The sequence below is a fragment of the Notolabrus celidotus genome, chromosome 1 (genome assembly GCF_009762535.1).
Source record: "Notolabrus celidotus isolate fNotCel1 chromosome 1, fNotCel1.pri, whole genome shotgun sequence".
Classification (NCBI taxonomy): domain Eukaryota; kingdom Metazoa; phylum Chordata; class Actinopteri; order Labriformes; family Labridae; genus Notolabrus; species Notolabrus celidotus.
The window spans coordinates 6,544,005-6,557,627 of record NC_048272.1 but is presented as its reverse complement, the minus strand read 5'-3'; the positions used below and the strand labels follow the sequence as shown (position 1 = coordinate 6,557,627).

Sequence of the window (13,623 nt, the reverse complement as noted above, 5' to 3'; positions counted from 1 at the left end):
AAACTTAACACTGATAAACCGCTATCTAAGTGTTGTTGAAAGAAATACTAGTTAAATGAACTGTTGTACCACAGAGCTACAGGAAGATATTCTTGATTGATAGTTTCAAGGGACCCCATCAGTGTTGTTGACAGAATGATTTCTGCTCGCGCCTTGCTTTTCTCTTCCTCTTGTCTTGTCCTAGTTCTTTTTTTTTCTGTTGTTGATACTGCTTTTGGGAGCTTTGCTGAGACAAACAACATGTCCTCGTGATCGTCTGCCTCTAAGTGTCATTGAGTAAAAAACACAACCAAAGACACATTCAGTCTCAAGATCAGCCTTTCTAAAGCAGCTCAAACTAAGTGATAAGTCTTTACCTCATTATTCTCTACAATAATCACTATTTTAGATGTCCCGTTAATCCACATTTTACTGAATATGAAGCTTCTTGTATTGAAATTTTGAGTCAGTGGCACTGCTGGAAAGTCTGATGTCTGACGGGTGTTTGAAAGGATGACTTTGTTAAGCAAACCACTAATGGTTGGATCCAGTTCAAAGTCAGCTGGTGAGCAGAGGCTCTATTTATGCAGGCATGAATGTGGTTAATGTGGTTGGCAGTGGGCTCTCAGCCCTGTGTGACCTGCTACCAGTCACCATGCAGACAAACAGACACACATTAAGATGAAGAGGGCTTTATCAGAGAGCTTTCCCTCTGGCAAGGTACACATGTAGTTGTCATTCAACATTTTATTACACACAGCAAACACATGGGGCACCCCCTCTAAACTGGCACATCAATAATCTCTTCTTAATTAAAGAGATTTGTATTTCACGGCCAGTGTGCCGTGGTTGTAGTAGTTTGTGTGTTTAAAGGGTAGTTCCATTCTTTGATGTGGGGTTTGTATGAGGTACTTGTATGAGGTAAGTGTAGTGCCCACAGGGGATCTTGGTTAGCACTACCCCTTCAATGAGAAACCAGAGTAACCACACAGAAGCTAGGCTAAACACCTCTGCATTTGTACCACTTTAACAAAGTCAGACTCAAACTTTAATGTCTCTGCAAGTATTTGATAGGGAAAATTGACTGCGCTTACTTTGCTGTCAGAAAGCATGTACTTGTTCCTCTGCCTGCAGTGCATCAATCAGCTGATCAGGTCTGCGGGCTTCAAAAGAGACAAAAAACAAAACCCCTCTAAAAACTGAGTGATTTAGAGAGCAACAATGACATGCTGTTTGCTGTGGACACATAAGGACACATTTATGAGCCAGAGAACAGAGAGAAAGAAAGAGACTCAATGGACAGACAGAGAGAGGGAAGAACGACCTGTGCTAACTGGTAACAGGAGAGATCACGGGTTACCTGGTGGTGCTAAACTGTGAGCCTGTGCCCTGGAATCCGGAGAGCTACTGCTGTCATGAGTTGGACTTGGAAACAACAGTCCAACCAAGTCCCACTCATGTGGGTAATCTGTGGGTAATCCACATCTCCTGTGGGTAATACACTGAGTGTTGACATCTGCCTCAAACAACCACATCAAGAAAACGAAACATCCCTTAAAATGATTTGGTTGTTTTGCTGGAAAGTTATGTGCCATTCTTAAATTATATTTTGTGTGTGGTATTTATCCCAGGTGTTTGCAATGCTGCATAATGAGTTGATTCCTTTTTTTTCTCATTGACTTTTTACGAGTAACATCTAAGGTTGAATTGCTCTCCATGAAGTCTTGTTTTGCTTCTGTGTTGCTGAGTTTACAAAACATCTGGGCTTTTTTGGCTAAAGACGCTTAAAAACAAAACCGTACACTAAAGCAAAAACACAACAATGAATTTAATATGAGATGTCTTTCTCTGGAGCTAACTAGTCATCCCTTGAATATGCTACTCTCCTCCTCTTATATGTCTAGTTGTCACATTTTTGCTTGGGGCCAAACCACCAAACAACCTATAATTAGTCGCAATGAGAGTTGCACATTTCCCTGGTCAGGCATGATAAGATTTGATTCAATGAGATCACGTTAATAAACATTGCTTACATTTTCAGAAAATTGTAGTCCAATTTGCATGAATTGTACTGTATGTCTCTTACTGTATGCTAAGTGACACTGATATGTTAGTGGTTTCTGGACATAATGAGAACCACTTCCATGACTCCTCCCATCCCTTGCTGTGCAGTTAGGGACTGGGGTTTGTGAGCATGACTGGTTTGGCTGCCACAAGCAGGGTAGAGCAGGGGAAAGGGTCTGTTTGTCATGTTGGAGTCACTGCACAGCACACGTCAAACCAAGACCTTCAAGCACAGAGGAGTCAGCTTTGTCACTCAGCATCAGTGACTATAAACTGATGAGGTGTAATTCCAACTAATGTGCTGAGTTTTTTTTTTCCACTACACTGCATTTACCTGATGAGTTAAGTAATTAATTACTTTAGAGTTTTACACAAAAGAAAACCTTTATGTGATAAATCTTAAATGATCTCCATGAAAAATATGTGATATTTGGTTATCTAAGTGGAGCTTGAATATAAGTAACTGTGAAATGTAGTAGTTTAGGTTTCAATGTTATTTCTGTGGGTAATATAATTGAAGTAGATCCAAATAAAACAACCAAATATGAAGACTTTAAGATGAATACATGTAAAATGAAACTAATGAAAAGTCATGAATAAAGACTTTAGACTTTATTGTCCCCTTGGGGAAATTCTTTTCCACAGCACCTTTCTGCATCTCCACAGACATAGACAAACACAAGAACATACACTGTAGGCTCAACAAACTGTCCACAAAGACATCAACACTCAGACAGAGTTGTATAATTCAGCAAGGCCTTTTGTCCAGGCTCGCTATAACAGCAGGGATCAGGCTCTTGCCAAGGCGAGCCCTTCTGCACCTCAGTGCTCTGTACTACATCCTGATGGGAGTGGGATGAGATGGGTGTTAAGTGGATATGTGATGTCCTGTTCTATTGAGGTTGCGATGCGTATGATGACTCTGTTGTTTAAGTCTGTGAGGTTTGGTGTTGGGAGACCGATTATTTTAGAAGCTGTGGTGGTTATGCGTGTGAGTTTGGCCTTGTTTTTCACAGATAGCATGTTGTAAAAGCAGGTGGAGCAGTAAAGGAGGATGGATTGAGTCATGCTTTGATATAGCAGCAGAAGGAGACAGGGGGGGGCGACAAAGTTGGGGTGAAACTGTTGGCTATTTGTGTTCACAGATATAGTTTCAAAAAGTTTTCAGAAGTTTTGTGGGTATCTGAATACAGCTAAAGAGTATATTTGAACAGCTCCACTCTGAGAAAGGAATTTAAAAAGTGAAGTAGTTAAATTGAAAGTGTATGTTTCTAAACTTCCTCTCATGATCCTTCAGGCTGATACTGCAGAAATTGGTGTTTCCTCACTTAGTTTACTTGTTTCAAAAGCAGGCTAATTTTCTCCCTATAGTCCTCAGTCTACCGAGCCTCTGTGACTGAGTGATGCAATGAGTGCACCAAAGTGGAGAGACCACTTCCTCAGTGCTAAAGACCGCTCAGGAGCATTTACTTAGTGATTCACAGAGCTGTCAGTTGCCTCCAGCTCCATTTAAAACCTCCTCACTACCATCCCCTGCTTAATTAGGTTACTTTATAGCGCTCCATGTGATAAGGCTCTGTAATTATCTCTGCTGTCCTACTGCGCCAGCTCCTGTAATTCTCTGAACTCTACAGCTATTTTTGAAAGGTAATCTGTAGCAAGATGTAATTTTGGATTTAGTCTCTGAAAGGGGTCAAAACATGGTAGAAAGAGCTCAAAAATAACGAAGATTACAACTGAAACTTTCACTTTAGCGCTCTTTCATTTGTGGAATTTAAGAACAACTTAGTACAAGCTGAAAACATTTTCGCTAGCTTTTGCTTACCCCCCACTAACTGAAATGATGTAGAAGTGTGCTTAAGGGTGTGTTAGGCACACATTGACATCACTGTCAGAATTGGTCACAGGTCATAGGTAGCACATTTTTGACCTGGCCCATTAGATATGCTGGTGTTGTTGAAATAAGCATGAACAGGTCAATCAAAAGGTTAAATTGTTGTCATTTCATTTTTACCTAATATTAACCTATTTTTTTTATCTCCATAGTGCTGTGACCTTGGCTACCACGCTAGCTTGGCACGCACCTTTAGGACCTATCTATCTGCTGAATACAACCTGGAGACATCACGCCACGAGGGACTGGATATCATCGAGAATGCAGTGGACAACCTTGATTCCCGCAGTGACAAGCACAAGATCATGGATATGCATAACCAGGTGTTCTGCCCTCCGATGCGCTTTGAGTACTTGCCACATATGGGAGATGAGGTCAGCTGTTAAGTTTCTTTACAAAGTCACTCCTGGTGGATCAATTTTCTGTGTGTTCTAACCACCCCATGTTTCCTCCCTCTCAGGTGTGCCAGGTGAGCGCTCAGCAGCCCGTCCAGACTGAGCTCCTGATGCGCTACCACCAACTGCAGTCTCGCCTAGCTACTCTAAAGATTGAGAATGAGGAGGTGAGGATTTATGATGTCACACACACACACACACACACACACACACACACACACACACACACACACACACACACACACACACACACACACACACACACACACACACACGCACACACACCACCTTCAACCCCAACCCCCTCCTAAAGAGAAAACCCTGTCTCATTTTCCCCTGAACCAAGTAGGAGGGCCACATCCCCATCTGTTCTTATTGCAATTACTCTCAGCTGACCCCTGCTCAGTGGGAGGCTGAATATATTTAGATTGTCACAATGCCAATGTTGTTCTTTTTATGGAGTTGTGTTGAAATTATCTTTTGGATGGTAAAGAAAATTCTTTCATATTCGGAGGCACAGGAAGATAGGTGCAAATGGAGATGATAATAATAACCAGGTCCTTTTAGACCCTCTTGTGCCAATGGCTCTGTCTATCCCCGTCTGCCAGTGTCTGCTGCACTGGAGGATAATGGAGGAGCCACTTCCATTACTGAAAATGTGTGTTATCAATCACAGCCCTAAACAAAAAGCCTCCCTCAGTAATTTCATGTGCAGTTTGCATCCTTGCCAGGCAGTCTCCTTTTTGTCTCAGTATGATGTATGTCTGACCGGCAGGTTTCACTAGGATGACATTTAGAGGCTGCGTTGTGTCATTTTAGGGCAATTCCAGGTCATTTATTGTTCGTGGGTTGATTAATCTTTTATCTGAATAAGTTACTCATGTTAGTCCATCCATCTTGGCCTTGACGTTGTCTGCAGTTACCTTATTATGATCAGTTGGATATGATGTTTCAAGTGTCATCTTTTTTTCCTCCATCTGCTCAGGTGAGAAAGACCTTGGATGCAACCATGCAAACCCTGCAGGACATGCTGACAGTGGAGGATTTTGACGTGTCGGATGCTTTCCAGCACAGCCGCTCCACTGAGTCCATCAAGTCTGTGGCCTCTGAGTCCTACATGAGCAAGATGAATGTTGCCAAGAGGAGGTCGAACCAACAGGAGACTGAAACCTTCTACTTCTCAGTGAGTTTGTGTCAATTTTGATCTGTTTATGGCTTCTGGCCTGCTATGAACTTTGCGCTTCCTTCTTCAAAATCAAGCCATCAATCATCATTTCCACACGCTCTGGATACATAAATTGATCTACAACTGTATCTGATTTAATTTACGCTGATTTGTGCGGCACTGAATTATTTGGCTGGGCTCATGTTACACTGGATTAGCGCCGCTGCTCAATGCTTTGTTGCCTTTATTTCTCTGTGTAGAAATTCAAGGAGTTCCTGAACGGCAGTAACCTCATCATCAAGCTGCAGGCCAAACATGACCTCCTGAAGCAGACACTGGGTGAAGGTAAGGAGTCATTTTCTCCTCATCTGACCTAGTGTTTCCTCCTGTCATTATTAGCAACTGAATCCTGCCACAGCTCTATAAAATGCTGCCCTGTGGGTCATTGTGCTGCAGGTCTTCTCTAACAAGCTGCAGGGAGCGAGTTATGAGGCTACAAAGACAGATTCTCTTTAGGAAACAGGAAGGAAGGAGCGAATTCAAATGGAAATCTATCACACCAATAGCACCAGGCCAAATTTAAAGTATCCGTCTCTTTTTCTGCTTATCCCATTTGGTCACAGCCTTATCCAGTTAGTGTCTATATGTTATAGCCGCAGGGAGGGTTTCCATTCCCAGCCTGAAAGAGAAAGACTTCCCTATGCCCCTCCCTCCCCCAAGGGCCCCCTTGTCACCTCAGCCGTGAACAGTTTACGCCCAATCAATCAGCAGGACCAGACCCGGGTCCATTTCTGCAGCTGCTCTTGCATCAGGGGTGCGCCTAATAGAAAAGGGCATCAGGCAAAGACAGCTGAGGCCCTGAAACACACATGCATATTCCCAGATATTACACCTTGGATTCATTCAGTTATCCAAGTCTTACTTAAAGATGTATTTTGTTCTGTGGAGCATTCAAGACCTGGAGCAGTCCTTGGAACTGGCCCTGAGCTCAGGGGCCTTTCTTCTCAAATAACACTCACACATTGTAGTTTGTATACACCAGTGGACAGCTTTGTTTGTACATCTCTATTATGGCAGCTGATAGAATGTATGCACATGGCATATGGCGTCTCCAGGTACCACCCGTGTTTAATTATTCAGGTGATCAATCAGGGTTGCATTGTGCTCATTAGCTCATGGCGTGATTTTGTGTGTGCGTGATTACTTGTGAGCATGACAGAGGGAACAAGATGAGCCTGTTCTGTGCCACATGGTGTTAGCATCTCCTGCATGTATTAATAAAAACACAATGTCAAGCTTTGGCACCGAACAGGATGGTGCTAGGATCTTTGCCAGCCTTTGTTTACCCGATTAGAAGTCAGTCTCCAATCTCCAATGTCTGCAGAACACATATCTCTCTTTTTACTGTACAATTCTGGCACTTTTGGACATGAAATTAGGTTCAACTTTTTTGCCCCTTTTTGAGAAACTCAGTATAATTATGAGGTTGGTTGGTCAGAGGTAGACGGGCCATCACTCAGAGGAATGATATCTGTTGTTTCTTCACATGAATGCTCCGGGGACCTCGTCCCATCTGCCAGAATGATGTGTTGAGAAATTGGTTACCCTTTGCTCTTGCTGTCCATTGTTTGGTGAAGTAAGGAAATAATGTTGGAATGCTTTGGTGCCATTGCTGCTTTTTGTACTGTGAATGCCTTTCTATTAATTCTTCAGAGAATTGCAGAGAAAGGCATACTTTAATCAGTAGGCCTACATAAAGAAAAAATCCCCATCTTTAATCTATCTGGAAATGTTTAAGTCGATGTTTTATGATTACATATATGTTGATTTTATTATACTCATTTATTATTCTCTTAGCAGAGACAGAAACTTTACATATTCTCTTGGTCAAAAAGAAAGTTTCCAAGATGGATGTTGCTCAGTCTATAGGCCTATAACATGTGCATGTGTTGTTGGACACCCATAACAAAAGGCTCAGTGAGGCAGCGCAGACATTGCAGAGTGTCACCATTGATGGACTCCCTCCTGCTCAACATACACACCCAACAGCCCCCACCCTCCTTTTCTTTGCTCCTAGAGGAGGTCTATAACCCCACAGGCTCCTCTGAGTCTGCTCAATAGCTTTGTCCGGTGAATGGTGATAGCACTGCTCCATTCATGGCTCTCTCAATAGTCATGTTGTGGCTATTTGCTGTGGACGCCAGAGTCTGTATAATAAGTACCACAAAGATGTAATATGTCCCTGTTGTGTTTTTGTTTTCACAGGGGAACGGGCTGAGTGTGGAACTACAAGGTATGGAGTCCTCAGAGATCTCTCTTTAATTAGCCTTTAATAATGGTGATAGTAATAATCTGTGCTTTGTTTTGATTAAGTCAGTAGTTGTTTTTTGAAGAAGCAGACCTAGATTCTGTTTTTCCAAACTCTGCAGTAATTAAAAGACCAGATTTAATGATAAAAAGGTCTTTAATGAGACATCCCACTTTGTGTTTTTCAGCATTTTTAAAACCATTACCAAACTTTAGAATGCCTTGGGCTTTTTTTTAAATCTAAGAATATTCTTGAGTCCACCCAAACCTTAAATCAAACAACTCTGACAAACACTCAGGATACGTATTTCTATGTTTACTAACACTTCATCAACAGAAAAATTAAATGTAAAGGCCGGCGGTACTCTGCAAAAACATCGGTCCACTTAATTTGTTGCACTTTTGGGTAACTTAGTAATAAAAGAAAAGTTGTGACATTTCATGACCCACCTGCAGTACCTTTAGGGCCCACCAAGGGGCCAAAGGCCACACTTTGGAGCCACTGTTTCAAAGGATTCTTATGTGTTTCAACATATTATTTAATAAAAAGAATACACATTCTTTCACTACTCAGTTTTAAAAAATGTTATTTGAAGGCATTTTTGTCTCTACAGCTTTCATAGCATTTGGTGTTTTTGTTCCCTTTGTCTATTGTCCCCCAGGCCCCCCACTCTTCCCCCTAAACCACAGAAAATGCGGAAGTCTAGGCCACGCTCCTTGTATAACCATAAGCTGTTTAACGGCAATATGGAGACCTTCATCAAGGTACCCTGGGGTGGTGGTGTTAAACCAAGGGAGGAAGGCAGCTAGAGCTTTTACTCTCATCCTCTTCCTCTCTTTTGGCCTTCTATCCCTCCCTCTTCCAGCTTCCCTTCGTCATGATATAACGCCTCTGTTTAACCTCTAATCCTCCTCCTCCTGCCTGTGGCTCTGCAGTCAGAGCAGCAGTCAGCTGTCTCTTTATTCCCCTCCGGAGCAATTTAAAATCTCAGGCTTTATTTTCTGAATCCAGTCACTCTTTAGACGCCTGAGAGGCAGGAGACAGCAGAGGTTCTGTTTTGTCCCTTCACTGCTCCCAACCTTTTACTGCATCTCTGTAGCTTTCCTGTCACCAGCCCCGGTGCTCAACCTTCTTTAACCTCCAGAGGGGTCACTTGTCAACTGAGCTTTTCTAACTCTGTGCTTCTCTGCTTTCTCTTCCTCTGCTGCTCTGTGCTTTGCTGCTCTCTGTCCCAGAGGAAGAAGGAATGCCCGTACCCGCATTCAGGTACCTCTGTGTGTTGGAGAGTAAGAGTCGGGTCAGGGCATGAGGGCACACAAACTTTGAGCCTAATAGCAGAAACATACTGGCTGCTGCTTGAGCTAAACCTACATGCTGCAAATTTTCAACTGACATGTCTAACATTTCTCCTAACATTTCTGTTTAAAAATATGTTTAGACGGCATAAGGTACTTTTGATTTCTTGTATATCTTGAAAATTAAACTGTGCCATTGGGTTTGTGATTTTTATGTATTAAAAGAAGAATGCTGTTTGTTGAATACCTTTATTAAGACATTATAAAGTAAAAGTGGTACAGCAGAGAATTTATACTAAATATTTTATAACACTTACAGAAGTGTATTGCTGCCATACCAGAATATGAAAAACAGGTCCGTATTATATTACATAGTTATAAGAACACATTCTCACATTTTTACAATAGACAAACTTCTGATGTTACAAAGGAGGAACATGTCTCAACAACACAGTTTAAAGAAGTTTACTTCATTCCTGTGCTGAGAACTGAAAAAGTCTGCTGTAGTGAAGACTATGGATAACATTAACACAAGTGTGGGTACATGACGAGGGTTATTGAGATGCCTTGCACTGGGTTGCACCATTTCTGTGTAAGATCAAACATAGACTAGTTTGAATGTCATTTCTGATTGAAGATGGAGTTAATGCACTACTTATTGCACCATCTGAGATAGTTCAGGTTGTCATGGTGCATCATTTTGACTTGCAAGATAGGGAGGGGGTGATAAATATACCAATAGTAGGATGACTGTTGTGCGTTCTCTGCCCTTTAGAGATGTATGATGACTTTGATTTGTACTCCTGCTCTTGGTTCCACAGGCGGGGATCATTTTGTCTGCCCAGTAATAGTCATTATTACCAAATATTGTGGTCTAAGATTTCACTGCTTGATGTCATTGTTGTTGTTTTACACTAGCTATAAAGGAAAGATTCAGGATTAGTTAATCACCTAATCAGAATGCTTTTTCATGCATTTCATACCTTTGCGTTGCCAACAGCAGGTAACCGCAGTTATTTTCAGGTGTTAGCCCGTTTGGAAGCCATCAGGCATTAGAGGAAACACTGTAATAAATGCCCCTGTATGAAAAGTGCTTTACTGTGATTGGCCAGATATTTGGACATCACGCTCTATGAGTTAAGATTGACCTTGCGCCTCAGTGGTGCAAACAAGCAAGCTGGTGCCACAGGCCACAGGGCTTTAAGCAGAATGAGTTAAATCATCTGAGGGTAGTGTTGTGTCCATTAACTGTACATTCTGGTTGTGTCTCATCGATCAGCAGCAGGGCAGTAGTAGCTCATATAGGCTGGTAGCTAGAGATGTGCCAGTTCAATTTCTGTGCACTGCTGGTACGCCCTTGCACCAACCCCCCAGCTGCTGGTAGCGCTCATCTGTGTGCAAGCCCCCTCACTCTGACTTCTCCATTAGCGCATGACCATAGGATCCTGTTTGTGCATGTGTGTGTATTTCAGCCTAACATATGTAGCAAGTTCAATAACAGAGTGACAAACATTGAATTTCCCCTCAGGGATGAAAAAAAAGTATATCTTCTCCACACATAGTTTGTCCTGTTAATGCAATGGCAGTAATACGCTTCTGTAATTACTCTGTCTTATTGAAGTGTTTTGTTTTCTGCAATTATTTGCCTTGCCCTGTTGTCTCTATTAACTTCATTTTTACACAATTTCATTCCAGGATTCAGGTCAACCCATCCCACTTGTTGTTGAAAGCTGTGTCAGATACATCAATCTATACGGTAAGACGTGTTGCCGTGATGACATTTTCTGAGTGAAAGGGCAGACAAAGAGAGCAAGCGATGGAGTCCTCTGAAAACTCCTTCAGTCTCATAAAAAGTGACAGCAGCTATTGTGTGAGGCAATTTATTACTGCAAATAGCCACAGATAGAGACTGTGACCTGCTCTGCTCTCCACCTCTGAGGCACTCAGCTGCCTGCCACTGATTTGACAAGCTCATAACAATAGATCACACATGGAGAGTTCTGAAAGTCCCATTGGTCTTTGTTTTAGTCAGTCCATCCACCCTCCCTCTACCTCCTGCTATAACTCCTCCCTGTCTACCTTCACATCTGTCTTCAGCTCATTGCTGTAGCCTGCGGGCCTTCTCTTTGGGATCTGGACCTAATGAAACTCCAGAAAACTGATTAGGAGCCCTCTAACTGAAACCATATGCTGCAGCCTTCTGAGGGGCCCTCTCATGGAAAATACATCTCCTTTTATGACTAGATTACATTTCCTGCTCTGTGTTATTTGTTTCCAGTAGGCTTTCATGAAGCTGGCATCGACATTTGAAGATGATGTTAGATAATGCATCTTCTCATATCAGAATTCTTGGTTTTTGTTTCTCTCAGGCCTGCAGCAGCAGGGCATATTTCGCGTGCCGGGATCACAGGTGGAAGTCAATGATATTAAAAACTCATTTGAGAGGGGTAAGTCAAAGTCAGATGGATTTGTGTATTCCCTCTTTATTTCACAAATACCTAAACAGATCAAACCCAATTTTCTTATTTTGAACCCATAAAATTCCCTTTTTTATATTTAAGGTGAAGACCCCTTGATCGATGACCAGAATGACCATGATATCAACTCAGTAGCCGGTGTGCTGAAGCTGTACTTCAGAGGACTTGAGAACCCCATCTTCCCAAAAGAGCGCTTCCTGGACTTCATCTCCACCATCAGTAAGTCATGCACGACATTTCTGAGTGGCCTGGCCTATCAGAAAGGAGAGAACACACCTTACAGTACGGTAGAATAACAGATTTCCTGGAGAAGAGAAAGGCATGCACTGCAGCACATGGAAGCAATCTGAGGAGCAGATATATAACAGAAAACCAGCATAGGAAGAGGAGAGTGTGGGCCACATCAGTGTGCCGTGTGCAAGTTCACCACAGAACCATTTCCCTGCTGTTTCTGTTGTAATAGTCTGATCACTCAGCACGCCTCAGGGCTCTGTTGAAAGACAGGCAGGGAGCATTTATTTAAGTGTCAGATAACAGCTTTCAGAATCTCCTCTGCTTTTTGCATTCACACACATTGATCAATTTTCTCTGCCTGGCTATGGTTTATATCATGTTTCAGTGTCATTATAGACCCAGAGCCCACATAGAAGGCTGTATAAGATTTTAAAAGCTTTACTTGTCTCTTGTTTGCCAAAGAATAAAAAGCTGTTGTTACACCTCTCTGTCTTTGTCTTTGTGTTTCAGAGCTGGAATCTGGAGCTGAGAGGGCGCATCACATCCAGCAGATTGTCGTGACTCTTCCTCGCACCATCATCATCGTCATGAGATACCTTTTTGCTTTTCTCAATCAGTAAGTTTGCAGTGATTAATAGTTCATATTAAGCCATAGCTTCCTGGTTTCTACAGACATGATTTTTTTCGGCTTTGAAAATATATATTTGACGTGATTAGACCTTAAGCTTCACTTTTGTTAAATACAACTCCATTTGAAAAAATCCATGTAGAGCAAACACCAAACAGCTTCTGTCAGGTGAAAGATAGATCCAGAAATAGAAAATCGACCTTCTATTTATTGCTACATCTTTCTGCAGTGTTTTAGAAGTTATTTATGGCCTCGGAAACTCATACTCTACTGAAGTAGTATACCTGTCCTCTTATAATGGATGTTATTAATGCTCCTTTTCCTGGGTTTTCCTGCAGACCTTAGGGTTTGATTTCATACCCAGGTTTTTCTCTACTCTTTAAGACCCCCTCTATTGCTGGAGCTGTTCCAGCTGTGGCTTTGATGCTCAGCTCCGGCTTGCTGATAATGTGCAGGCTCTGATTATTACTTCCTCTTGCAGCGCTGAATGATTTTGTTACTAAGAGGAGGTTCTGGCATGTGCTTCTAAGTCGATTTGTTTAAGAGGTTGACTGATCAGAGTGCTTTTCAAGCAAATGTCTAACTAAGCTGTGCAATGAAGCATGTAATAGTGCCTGTCAAAACTGAAGTCAAGTGAGGGAAGACTCAAAAAGAGAATGTCTCAGCTATAGCTCATTTTCAAGCTTTACAGAAAAGATATCTAATAACTTAAAGCAGCTTAAAGGATGTATTATGTATTAAAAAAAGTTAACATGATAAATTATCAACATGTAAAAAAAAAGGTAAGCACAAAAACAAAAAACATGCTCTTTGAAAGAGAAAACTAGACAAAACTAGACAACCATACCTATACAAACAGCATTCACATCATCTGATATTTGCTAAAGGCTAACATCAGCACAACAACACTCTGTTTCTGTGTCCCTCAGTCTCTCCCAGTACAGTGACGAGAACATGATGGATTCCTACAATTTAGCGATCTGCTTTGGTCCAACCCTGATGCCCATCCCAGATGGACAGGATCCTGTTTCATGCCAGGCTCATGTAAACGAGGTCATCAAGACCATCATCATCCACACTGAGCTCATCTTCCCCAGCCTACGTGAGCTGGACGGCCCGGTGTATGAAAAGTGCATGACTGGAGGAGAGGAGTACTGGTGAGTATTGGTTCGACCAGGTGGTAA

At 42.0% G+C, this 13,623-nt stretch overlaps 1 protein-coding gene across 1 annotated transcript in view; it reads left to right on the top strand.

Annotated features, from left to right (window-relative positions):
- srgap3 (SLIT-ROBO Rho GTPase activating protein 3) overlaps positions 1-13,623 on the top strand; it is a 78,144-nt gene that overhangs the window by 53,501 nt on the left and 11,020 nt on the right. Inside the window, exons 8-18 of the mRNA XM_034692620.1 lie at positions 4,090-4,311; positions 4,398-4,499; positions 5,318-5,515; positions 5,758-5,842; positions 7,763-7,790; positions 8,467-8,569; positions 10,796-10,856; positions 11,470-11,547; positions 11,662-11,796; positions 12,322-12,427; positions 13,369-13,596. Of these exons, the coding sequence (XP_034548511.1) occupies positions 4,090-4,311; positions 4,398-4,499; positions 5,318-5,515; positions 5,758-5,842; positions 7,763-7,790; positions 8,467-8,569; positions 10,796-10,856; positions 11,470-11,547; positions 11,662-11,796; positions 12,322-12,427; positions 13,369-13,596 (1,346 nt within the window). The remainder of the gene's footprint in view (positions 1-4,089; positions 4,312-4,397; positions 4,500-5,317; positions 5,516-5,757; positions 5,843-7,762; positions 7,791-8,466; positions 8,570-10,795; positions 10,857-11,469; positions 11,548-11,661; positions 11,797-12,321; positions 12,428-13,368; positions 13,597-13,623) is intronic.